Source organism: Lissotriton vulgaris, chromosome 1_1 (assembly GCF_964263255.1).
Source record: "Lissotriton vulgaris chromosome 1_1, aLisVul1.2, whole genome shotgun sequence".
NCBI classification, from domain to species: Eukaryota; Metazoa; Chordata; class Amphibia; order Caudata; family Salamandridae; genus Lissotriton; species Lissotriton vulgaris.
Genome location: NC_141685.1, coordinates 1,409,255,250 through 1,409,268,159, shown reverse-complemented (window position 1 = coordinate 1,409,268,159; position 12,910 = coordinate 1,409,255,250). Strand labels below are relative to the sequence as shown.

Below are 12,910 nucleotides of genomic sequence, written 5' to 3'. Positions count from 1 at the left end.
ATATAAAGGAAACAGCCTTACTTGTTGAGGACCTTGTGATGTTTGTGGATCGCTCCTGTCTAAGACATGAGGATGGAGGTCTGAGTGCTGCCTATGCTGTAGTCACACTGGAAACAACCCTAGAAGCATCCTACCTATGCGAGATAAAATCTGCCCAAGTAGCGGAGTTAATTGCATTGGCAAGAGCTTGCAAGCAAGGGAAAAACAAAAGAGTAACTGTATATACTGACAGCCAGTACGGTTACGGGGTTGTTCATGACTTCGGCCAGTTATGGTTACAAAGAGAATTCATGACTTCCTCAGGTACCCCTATCAGAAACGGAAAGGTGGTACAGAACCTACTGGAAGAAATCCAATTATCCAAAGAATTGGCTGTGGTCAAGTGTGCAGCTCACAAATCTGGTAACGATGATGTGACAGCCGGAAATCGATATGCTGACCAAATTGCCCAATATTGTGCCCGATACAAAAGGTGCTTGGTTTGTCAGCAATTTAACGCAGGGAAGAGGACAGTAGTGGACCAGAGTACAATTGGAAAGGCAGAAGGTCCCTTTGTCAGAATGCAGGCGGACTTTATTCAATTGCCCATGTGCAAAGGATATAGATATGTCCTGGTCATAGTCTGCCTATTCTCAAGGTGGGTGGAGGCCTACCCAGCAAAGAAAAATGATGCTATTACTGTAGCCAAACTATTGTTAAGGGAGCTAATACCTAGGTTTGGTTTTCCAGAAACAATTGAAACAGACAGAGGTGGGCATTTTGCCAACGAGGTTTTAACAGAACTCTATAAAGCATTCAAAATTGAGCCCAAACTGCACTGTGCCTATCATCCAGAGGCTTCTGGAGTGGTTGAACAAGTGAATGGCACTATAAAATCCAGACTGGCGAAAATGTGTAACTCTACAAGGTTGAACTGGATAGAAGCCTTGCCTCTTGTTCTGATGAGTTTAAGAAGCATTCCAAACCGAAAAACAGGCCTGAGCCCCCATGAAGTACTAATGGGAAGAGTGATGCGACAGGCATGGGTACCTGGACACAAACTGCTAAGTATTTCTGATGATTTGGTACTAGAATACTGCAGGCAGCTGGGTGACCAAGTGCGTTCTATCTCTCACCAGATTGGGGAGGACGCCGTCGCCTGGCCTACAACTCCAGCACATAAACTGAAACCAGGTGATTGGGTGGTGTTAAAGAAACACACCCGGAAGAGTTGCCTTGCACCGAAGTGGGGAAAACCGAGACAAGTGATCCTTGTCACCACAACTGCTGTGAAGTGTGCAGGCGTGCCGAAGTGGATCCATGCCAGCCATACGAAGCGGGTGACCGGAGAAGACGCGACTGAAGCTGAAGGTGGTGCAGCTGAGGAGTCTCCAGAAGAGGGTCCGGAACTAGCTGATATCGAACTACCAAGCACCAGTCAAGACGTCGAATGGTTCCCAGCAGATGATGTGAATCCTGATCCCATACGAACAAGAAAATATTCCTACTTAGATAGAGAGTGGGATAGTGAGGACAAGATAGGAATAGACGGAGCAGATCAGGTTATCGAGAATCACATCAGACCTGATCAGGAAGTAGGTCAAGTAGGGACAGACCAAGTCATCGACACACCTCCAAAGACTCCAGACACAGAAAAGGGACAGATAGTAATTAAAGCTGAAGTTCATGCGGAAGAAAATCAAGAGAACGAAGTGCATGAACAGGAACAGATAGACATAGACGAACGTGTTCAGGAGACAGAGTCTAAAACTGTTGAAAGTCAAAGTGAAATCCAAAGTGAACCTGAACAAGGCCAGCTTAGAAACCAGGCAGAAGAAACTGAAGAAAGACCTGGGACTAGTCAGACAGGAAGGGAAACAGATACTGGCAAAGAGACAGTGCCACAACTGAACGAAAATAAAAGGGCTTGTGAAGAAAGCCAAACTACAGTGACCACAGCTAAAAGGCTCAAGAAGAAGAGTGAACCCAGATACATAAAGAGACTGAGACTAAGGATAAAAACAGTAGAAGAAAAATTAGAAGACCGCAAAAGAGCTGCCAGTGAAAGAAAAGAAACCAGAGTCCAGTCAAACAGACGAAGTGAAGAGGCAAAACAAACTTTATCGGAGTTCTGAATGGACTTACTTGGTTTTGGAAGAAATTGATAAGCCAGAAACAAGTGACAAAAGCGACGAAGAGTCGATTGCTGACCGGAGTTCTGAAGAAGACCCAACTTGAGAGTAATACTGCGTAAGCCTCTTGTGTAAAAGAAACAAAGAGGGGTTGGAAAGCCACTCGTAAGCCAAAATGTCTGATTCAAATGTGAATGGAAGACCTAGAGGAAACTGTTGTAAAACATGCTGTAAAATATGCTTATGTAGTGTAGCAATAGTACTGATAATATGGATAGGACTAACAGTCTTTATACCTTTTATGATAAGTAAAGACACTAACCTGTATCCTACTAAACAAGTGACACCAGACACAGAAGCTGTACAAACTGAAGAAACACCACGAAGTGTAGAAAGACGTGACAATGCAGTTAGCCTGAGACAAACAAAACCTGACTTAGATGCATCAGATGAAGGAGGACTACATTTTCACAAAATGAAGAACAGAACACAGTTAAATGTTTTTGCGAATCTTTTAGTGCACTATGTAGAAGCCATGGAAATAGAGGATTGTTACGTCTGCATGAAGCTACCTACTTCTGTAGCTGAAGGTGTGACCTATCACCATCTACCCCTAACCTATGGAATTTCCTGTAGTATATTAGCTAGCTTATTTTACAGAAGCACCTTACAGTACTACTATTCAAACACTGACGTAATCTTTTCTGAACTTCCTATTCGGGAAACCTGAACATTGTACATGTTAGAAGTGAGGTGACTCGTTATATGGGAGAATACTTTCTGACTATAGGTGACATAGACCTGAATGAAGCACGCAGAGGTAATTTAACCTGTTCATTACATGAACAGGAGAAAATGTTTTTGAAAATGGCAGAAAAGAGGAGGGAGAGTTACCAAAGAAAGGCAAATGATAGAGGACATAAAATTCCTAAATGGGCTGAAAACATGGAAAGCACCTCAAATTGTGAAGCTAATCCTGCACTGTTGCTGGACTTTGAGCGGAAAGGGAAACTGTCTTCATAGAGAAAAGACTGATTATTATAACAATGTATTCATCAGTTCCAGAGAATGCAAACACAATTATAAGGTAATTGGAGGTTTGGGTTTCAAAAATGGGTCAGAACCTGTGTTTCCCGGAATTTATTATATATGTGGAAACAAGGCTTATTTCAAATTACCGGATCACTGGTATGGGAGCTGCTACTTTGGCATCGTCTTCCCGAAAATATACCATGTGAACAACGCTGCTGGAAGCAATGAAAATACTAATGGTTTAGTACATAGTAGGCGTGAAAGTGTAGGAGAAATTATAGGTGATATATTTAGTGCACTGATACCTGGAGTGGGAGTGGTTCTGAATACTCACCGTATTTGCAAATTATCTACAGTAGTGGATCGGTTATCAACTGACACTGCTGCTGGATTCCTGCTGGTCAATACTGAATTGGTTGCAATCAGATCAATGGTTTTACAAAATCGCCTTGCTCTTGATACCTTATTGGCGAAAGAGGGCGGAGTCTGCAGGATGCTGAAAGCACAACATTGTTGCACTTACATTCCTGACAAACGTGTAGAAATTAAGAAATATGTGCAAAACATAACTAATTTAGAAAAAGAACTCAAACCACTGGAGGTTGATAGTGCCTGGAAGAGACTGACTGATGGTCTCTCTTCTGTAGGTAGTTGGTTTTCTAACCTAGGGAAAAGTCTTTTGTGGAAAATACTGATGCCAATAGCTGGGATAAGTTTGATTGTGTTGATTATTATAATTTGCTGCAAATGTCAGAAATGCAGGAAGAAGTACACAGTAAACAAGAGAGGATTGAAGAGAAATATAGATGAACTAGAATTAGAAGAGTTAAGAAACGAAATTTACAAGAAAGCGAAGAGTTTCCATCCTAATAAGGATGCTGAGAAGACGCTCAACAACAAATTTATCGAGATCGAGATGAGTGATATGTGAGAAAGGAAGTTGGCATCTGTTTCCATTAGTAGTGATGATAGTAAATATCATCAAAGAGGGGATTGATGGAGCAAGGATTCGCACGTAAAGCGACTTGCTCACATTCATGAACCTCGTTAACCTGTAATAGTATTAACCAATCCTGTTTGTCTTTAATATCACACTTTTACAGTACACGCGGGTGTCCAAGAGAAGCTCGCATATGTATTTATTAATCATAATGATGCTTGCATACTACAGAATCGCAGCTTCGCAGAAATCCAGTCTGCGCATGCGTCGGTCATACCCATGTGATGTGACGCACTCGCAATTTTGGAGGGATGTTTTCGCTCATGCGCATTACTGCTAAAATGCCGCTTTGTCTTTAAACACGCTCTCTGCTTGCCAATGCTGCTTATGCACATCTGTCTATTTCTGCATAACTCCTAACCGCTATAGTTATTATAAAATAAGGGGTGAAGTGTAGCTTACCATGGTGTACAGTGTATTCATTTTTTCTGTGTTTCTAATTTGTTTTCGCTTACTTTTCATGTACCGCGTATCTGTGGGCCTGGGAGTGGGGAGTCGCTCCATCTTTGAAACCTCTTGCACCCCTGTCATGTGATGAGGGACAATTCAAACTACGCAGAAGCAAAACCCCGCCAGCTGGCTGCCGAAGCTGAGATGCTCATGAGAACCTGACCCATGACCTAGCGAGAGGAGCCGAGCTGCACCTGAACTCGAAACAATATTGTTACTTTACTGTGTGTCCTATTGTATTTCTTGCTGTCTATGGCATGGGAACTGGAATGTAAGGGGTGGGTACGAAAATTAAATATTCATTGTGGGAACATAGAATTTTAGGTGGTGACAATGACCTAACCACCTCTCCTGACCAATCATAAGTTGGGGACCCTGTCACTTGCAACATTTGTGGGTGGTCTAGGGAACCGAAAAGGGTATACTAGCCTAGTTTTAGCTAGAGAAATTGTCCGACTTGTCCGAGTAGCTGACCTGTCACTGACCCTACGAACTCTATAGGTGATTGATACAGAGGGCTGCAGAGCACTCTGTCCGTAATTTCCACAAACTCCAAGGGGTGGAAATAGTCTTAAGTGCTGGCGAAGCACTTTGCTGGGAGATTCGAAAACCCAATCGGGGTTACTGGCGAATTCCGTGCAGAGAGGGAGTAGCGCAGGCGTTGCATCCGAAGCTGCAGGTGTTGGTCGTGCCCTTTGATGAGCCCAGTCCTAATCCAAATCCTGAGGGGGTATCCTGTCCTGACTATCCATGAGCTGTACCTGCTCGCCTACTGGCATCCTAAGTCCTTGAGGGTCCTTGTCCTCGCCTTTTCCCAGACCGACCCGTGGCCAGGGTTAGTCCTCATTCCCGTCCTAGGTAAATATACATTTGTGGGTGTTCGTCATTCTATACTCTTTTCTCTCCTTCTTTAATAAAGCATTCTTGCCTGTGATTTTTCCTGCCATTTTCCAAAGGATTTTACATGCAAATGCGTATTTAGTTTGTTCCACTTTTCCCCTTACCCGTAGGATATTATTGAATGATTTTCGCTTATACAGTGTGTTCCACTTTTACCTTCCCTTAGTGAATAAGCCTTCAACCGTTAGTGTCCTACCCAAGTAGTAAGTTTCATTCCCACTTGCCTGCCTTAGTTTAAGCCTGAAACTCAAATAGCATGTTCCCTTTTACCCGTACCAAGTAGTTGTCCTCTTGCATTCAATGGTGCTTGCCCTCATTCATAGCTATATCTTTGTTATGATTCTGATTATCGATATTCTAATCTGTATCTGTTTTATTCTCATGTCATTCGGATTTTAAAACTACTATATAAAATCTTTAAAACCCTTCAGGTGTCTGTGGTCATTACAACCGAAAATTGTTTTACAAATGTACCAGGTATATGTAACAATCTTATCTCTCATCCCCTGCTAGCGCCTGATTCGTCGGGAAGCTTAGGTACCTGTGGTAAGTCAGGTACGCTGGTCATTGTGATAAGGAAATCACACTCAAATTACTGATGGTTAGCGTGTAAACTCGCCCGACTCACAAACACTGTCATCTGAAACACGTCATGGGCCCAGTGCGTGTAAATTGGTGAATTAAATGAGCCGGGTGACCTGCGCGCTCTATCAGCTGCGCTTCACAAACCGCGACTGACTGATTGATAGAGACCGTGGTGAGCTCTTGCCCACTGTGTGCATGTACCTAGCTGCCCCCCAACTGGGCCTCGAGATTGCCTCAGCCCACCTCTCTGGCTTGCAAGGCTTTGTGGAGGCTGCCGGTGGGGAAGGATTTTGCAAAACATCTTAACCAATATTACAGCTGTCAGACATCCTCTAGTAAACCAAAGGCCCTTAGTATAGTTCCATGAAGTGTGACTTGCTAAACTACCTGTAACAATGATGCACGGTTCCTGCTGTATTACCAAGACTGTTCACAGCGCTGTTATAGTGCACCCCATGACCTTTACCTCCTTAGTACGATTGTGGCTTGGGGATTTTGGAGCACAGGCTCTAGGGACCTCTATAGGCACCTATCGGACTCCCACTTCACCTGTGGGATAACAGTCCCATTTGCACAATGCATTTGGGGTAGGCTCTCATGCCATTTAGGTGGGGATTTTGCTTTGATCTTTTCTAAAGGCTGATGGTTTCTGACTGGGACGGCTCTGAAGAGACCCAGTGCAGCGCCAGAGAAGACAGTGGGACTGGGCAATCAACTCAGTGGTGAGTCCCGGAAGAAGCACCTTGATCACGCAAGCACCGAAGAGGTACACGGCACAGTGTAGCCTTAGTGACCTGACAATTAAGTGGGTTACTGTTGAAATGGACTCCCCACATTAGACAAAGGCACAGTTTAGCAAAAATAAAATTGCAAAAACAGACCCTACAGGCAAGAGCCAAATCACTCAATCACTGTGCTATATTACCTATTTAATTTCCCCTAATTTTCAGATATTCCTGTATTTGTACACTATTGTGTTAGGTGTAGATTAAAGTACCTTTTCTTATAATGACAAAGAACTGGCAGGCCAATCAAGTTATTAGGCAGTATGTTGTGAGACATTAAGTTTGGTTTCTGTAACGCCACACCACCTACCTGAGTAAGTCTTGGATTGCTCGCCTCACTAACATCAGAGGTAAGTGTTAAAAAGGTGAACCTGGTACTCCAATTTCATGGTAATAACAGGTAAACCAAAGAGGCAAGACACCAGAGGTGAACTGACTCCATCACCTTGACTGAGGCCCAGTAACACCAGATTGCCCCATGGTTGTTTATAGGAGTATGTGTTGATGTGTATCAGTATCCATACTCGAGATGGGGGATTTGTGAATGGATTTCAATGGTTTACATATAGTGAGTGTTAAAAAAGGTAGTTGGAATTCCCTGTGGAGTGAGAATGTAGGATGCTAATGAAAGGGGGATCGTTGATATCCAGATCGTGGTACAGTCATGTCAGTGATGTCCTTAGTAAGGAAGAAATTAATCTGTCTGTGACTCTGGCATAGTAAATATACAAGTGCTGTTACATGCAAGCTCCCTCCCCAACAAGCCTACTCACCATCTGCACCTGTCATTTCACGGACGTGCTCCACTTCTTTCAAATTTCTGATGTCTCCATTTGCAACTACAGGTATGGACATACTGTCTTTGATGGTTTTAATCTCCTCATAGTGTACTGGCTGATGTCTTTCTTCCACACTTCTACCATGGACAGTTATCCAGGAAACTCCAGCTGCCTCTGCCTTTCGACAGAGATCCACAGTTCTGGTGATGTCATCATGTATCCTAAAATTCAGATAGAGTCACCACTCAGCTTCTATTTCTTCACCCTTATTTAAAACATATTGGTGTAGAAGAGAGAGACGCTGAAAAATAAATGATGCACACAAACAAATGAAGTCGTTCTACACATGTGAAACGACTCTTTCATGTAACTCACAATGAAACCCTGTGAAACGTATTTATTACTTATAAATGTAAGACGTATTGCACATCACTGAAAATGCATAGCTTTCCTCCTAATGCCCTATATCACTTATTAAGGAGTGGAAAAGGATGACAGGATTTTGATCATCTACCTCTTTGGGCAATTTAGGACTATCCATCACAGATGCAAAATTCAAAGCCACACACATTGCTGGGACAGGTGACCAGATCATATTTCTTCAGGTATTTGGTCCAAAACTAACAATGACGTTCTGCTGGCAAAAAGTAATTCATTTTAAAATCATTAATGCAAATTTAAATGAAAAACATATGCCCTGAAATCATACAACAAACTGAAGATCATCTTGAACATTCAACTGAGAATGCAGAAAAAAAGAACTGCTTGCTGCTACAATGACAAAAGAATGGCTTGTATTTCCAGTAATTTGACACATGTTGTTAAATTATAGAACGTTTTTAAAATAAATATTATAGAGACATTGTTTTGTTATTGTAGAGAGAAGAAGCTCTTTTTAATTTGTTTTCTAAAGCTTTTAGCCCATGTCAACTAGCCCAACCAAACCTTCGAAACCGATACTCTGCACCTCCAAATCACTTACATGGGAAGGAACATTTCACCAGCTGTGCACAAATATAGTACAGGATACTGCTAACCGCTCACCAGAAACCATACAAATCTGGGACAGTTTATCTCAATTTGAAACAGTAACACACGGGAACTTTTAACAGGTCAATTAGCAAACAAGAGGAGTCTTTTTTTAAAAGGTCCTTTTTATTGCAATCATTTAGGATCATGCGGCAAAAAACAACATTCCCAAACGACACAAGTGTTTTGCGCCCAACGTAGGCCTTTTGCAGGATCTGACTGAACTGCATTTAGTCAAAAAAGCCCAATCAGTTTGCATTGAAACAAATGCAATTATAGTCTTAGGCAGTCTAAAGCTGTTAGATTACAAGTGTCATCTAAGAGTTCAATACACCTGTCCCTTCTCAGTTTCTGGCATAAGGTACAACAAAACCATCTTCCATACAAATGTTTTAGTGTCATGCTCTTATCATTGCGCATTATTGCTGTTCGAGTACATCAAATTTGCCACTAATTATAGCTGTTGCCCATATTACTGAGGAGGGTGTCTGCCACCTTGCCTCAGCCTACCTCTCTTCAATCACAAAACCTATGTTGGCTAGCAATTATGCAACCTGACGAGATATTTAGATGTGTTTTAGCTTTTTTTCAGACAAGGCAATAACCTAAGAAAACGTTTTTATCTTGTACATAAACCAGTTTTGTAAAACTCCTTAAAGACCCACAGATCTCAGTCTCAACTTCAGTCACTGGCAGAGATTCACAAATCAAGAGTTTTAGTTCACATTAATCCTTGCATAATCTGCACAGTTGTCAATTTTAATTCACATGAACTTCCAAATTCGGTAGGATCAAGAGATCGCAAAATATACTCTTTCGTTTCAGTTAGCTCTTAGGTAAACGTCGTTTACAACACGGTGTTTACACCGCACAACCTTTACCACGCTGCCATTACAACGCAAGTCGTTACTACGACTTGTGCTGGATGGCGCTGTTGGTTAAGGAATATTGTAATTTTATATTCCAACACCTTCCCTACTGTTACGTGGACTGGTGTTGGAATATAAAATTATAATATTCCTAACGACTTGCATTGTAATATCCTCGCTGTCAAGTACCGCGATCTAAAAGATCGCGTTGTACTGACATACATCCAGCTCTTAGGACTATTCCACTGTCCATTTGCGAAGCCTGGGCACAATCTCAAAGTTGGATCTCTTCTACCAACAACGTTCGGTGTTGTGCACTATTTTAAGGGAGAGGTGTTTCAAAAAGTTCTTCATTCAATTCTAGACAATAGCCAAGTTACACGATATCCAGAACTCACCTGTAATTTCTTGAGAAATTCTACCCCCACTGTTACAGAAAATGGGGGTGCAATTTTGGTCTTGGTCAGTTGGTAATCTATCAGATTAGCCAATGCTAGTAAAGTTGGTTGGAAAAGGATTATTTACATATGCAATTGCTAGGTCTGGTACGAAAAGGATCCACTAGGTCTGGTGAGACAAGTTTTCGCTGCTAAGAGAGGGGGGTTCTTCATCTTGCACCACATAAAGGAAAGCTCTTCAAAACTGAAGTAATGCTGAGGATTTAACCGACTGTATGTTTGTCTTGATGGAATGCAGGGCATCATTAACATTTTTCCTGAACAATGCTTCACCATCAAAGTGTTTACCAAAACCTTATTTAGACTCTTGCCTGGAAGTAAAGATTGCCCTTTCAGGCTGCTACACAAGTTAACTGCTTGAAACCATGACCAATGCAAGGGTCAATGATGAGAGAGAGGCTTAGTTCTCCTTTGTGCAAAGAAAAGGGCAGTGGGGAACTCAATGGCTAAGCAGAAAGGTACCCTGTGGGGGAACTGCAAATTGGAACTACAAGCCTGCTCTAGAAATAACGCAAATTTGGGGTCTATAGAGGCCAAACCTAAAAATCAAAGAGCTCCTAGTAAGAAGGAAAATACTAAAGAGTGTTACTCATTTACTTTGAATGTCATTGTCTGGATAGGATGGGATGGGATGGGAGAATAAACCTGGTTGATTCACAATTAAAAGAATTGTAACATCAATTCATGCTGCTTGATAGACTCCAATCTGCATTGGTGCGGTCTGGGAAGTTCACACAATAGTTTATGTATGACCACAATCTAATTACAATAATCCAAAAAATAAATAAATGAAGAAATTATCGATATTATAGTATATAAGCTCAATAATATTTCTCTTACCATTACTACTGGAATTAATGTTTGTGTAGGATAATTTTGTTATGCTTTCTTGTTTCTTCCTTTGGTTTCTATGCTATTTACTCAGGCATAAACAGTTACCAACGGACTACATTTGCTCAGAGGACTCATATATAAGAAATGGTATCTTCTTGAATAATTTGTGTTTATTTATATTTTTGGAACATACACACAATAATCACTCATTCTACTTGGTTAGACCGTGTCCAATTTACATTTGAATTCCTAAACATGTGTAAAAATAATAGGCTGCTTTTTACATTTTACTTACCTTATCTTAATTGACACTGAAAATGTAGGAATATCCACTTGATTTCTTACTTGTCGTACCATATCTTTAACCAAGTCTGGCTTATTTATCAAGCAGGCACCATAGCCTTCTGACAAGGCCCACCTTCGAAGTATAAAAATAAATGTTAATCTTGATATACACAAGATGTATTATTTTCAAATACCAACATTAACCAACACTGAATTTATGAAATTGCAATTTAAAGTGTCTCTTATACTGGTACTAGTCAACTTCATTACACTAGTTTTCAGGGTTTTGTTCCCCAAAGGGGCTCTATAAGACATTTAGGGCCAGTGAAAAGCACATTCTATAGCTATGCACAAAGTTCACTTTCGAAGTTTGCATTTGCAACCATAAAAATGCTTTTTGCAATGTACCAAAACCATTTTAGGAGCGTGCAACGTTTTCCGACTTTTGAAATGGGTTAAAAAAAATAGATAAGGAATCGCTAGCTACAAGTAGCGCTTTGTAGGCATCGCTTCCAAAAATTGATTTCTGGAGATAAGTATCAAAGTTTTAGGACTGAAATAAAGGTTGTAAACCCATTGATATTTTATCCACATCCAAGCTGGGGTAGTAACTCATTCACAAAAGGGAAAGGGAGTCCTTGAGACCCTTTCCTTTTGTGAATGTAAATAAAATGTTTGTTGGGGAATAGATAGTGGTTCGCAGGTCCACTGGCAACTGTCAAACAAACAGTAAAATGGCAAACTTTTCTTTTTGAACACAGCACCATTTCCTTCAAGGAAAATAAGCCAAATTGAAAAAATGATACATAAGGCAATCACAGACATGGTAGTCTGCTGAGTCTGGCAGGTAACTATTCCAGTGATGGTCTCTAATCAGAGCGAGTGACAATTTGCAAACAGGTAATGAGGTAGATCAGACTGCGACCAAATCTGAATTTTCGGAAACAACGTATATTATATACTGGTTGCAAAAATACGGGTCATGAAAATACTAGTTGCAAAATGTGACCAGTGTTTTGCGAGCAGTAAATAGTAGCTTCGGCTGAGTTACTTTCATCTGACAAAATTCAGCAAACTTTTTTTTCATCCTTTGTTACTTTATACAGGACTATGGGTATACAACACATTGTTACGAGTCCTCAATGCTTCAGGAGCAAAACATTTAGAAAAGGCAACCAAGGAGCTAATTACTACCCCAGCACATTTGAGGAACAGAAATATATCAGTATCCCTTTAACACTGGGTGTCCCGTCAGGTCCTGTCCCTATGAAACAGCAACAGGATCCTGTGCTGGACCTCACTCGTCCATAGAGAAATTTGGAAACAAACTCAGTAAGATTCAACTCCAATGAAAGGCACATACACATAAATGATCTGAAAGAACATGCTTTACATATAATTTCACATTCCACTACTGGATAATCATTCTCCAAATCGGTGATAAAGGAGTCCTCAACTTACACTTGGTTATCTTTGCTGTTTTGCATCTTAAACGGAGTAACCAGAAGAAAAAGAGTGCTAGGCTGTGCCTGTGTGTTTGTAGAAACTCTTGGAGTTTCCTGGTAGTCCCTAATTGAAGCAGTGGTCATTGTCTGCTTGTTCGGCTGACGTTCTCACTCTGTTGAGCTATGCACTGTGGGGTGACACATCAACAGGCAAAGCATGTCGGTTGTGAGCTGACAAAACAAGTGAGAAGGAGCAAGGGTACAGAATTGTCATTGGTGTAAATTAGATTTTCTTTTTTTGGGGGGGGAATGTATTTAATTGCATTTTTCCAATTACATCACAAAAAC

General features: G+C 41.1%; 1 protein-coding gene across 3 annotated transcripts in view; it reads right to left on the bottom strand.

The window, feature by feature from the left end:
- The window catches only part of DUS4L (dihydrouridine synthase 4 like), a 155,604-nt gene that overhangs the window by 49,915 nt on the left and 92,779 nt on the right, over positions 1-12,910 (bottom strand). For all 3 annotated transcript variants that reach the window (XM_086967176.1, XM_086967182.1, XM_086967175.1), the window contains 2 exons: positions 11,128-11,250; positions 7,637-7,863 (listed from right to left, as the gene is read on the bottom strand). In XM_086967176.1, the coding sequence (XP_086823302.1) occupies positions 7,637-7,863; positions 11,128-11,250 (350 nt within the window). The remainder of the gene's footprint in view (positions 1-7,636; positions 7,864-11,127; positions 11,251-12,910) is intronic.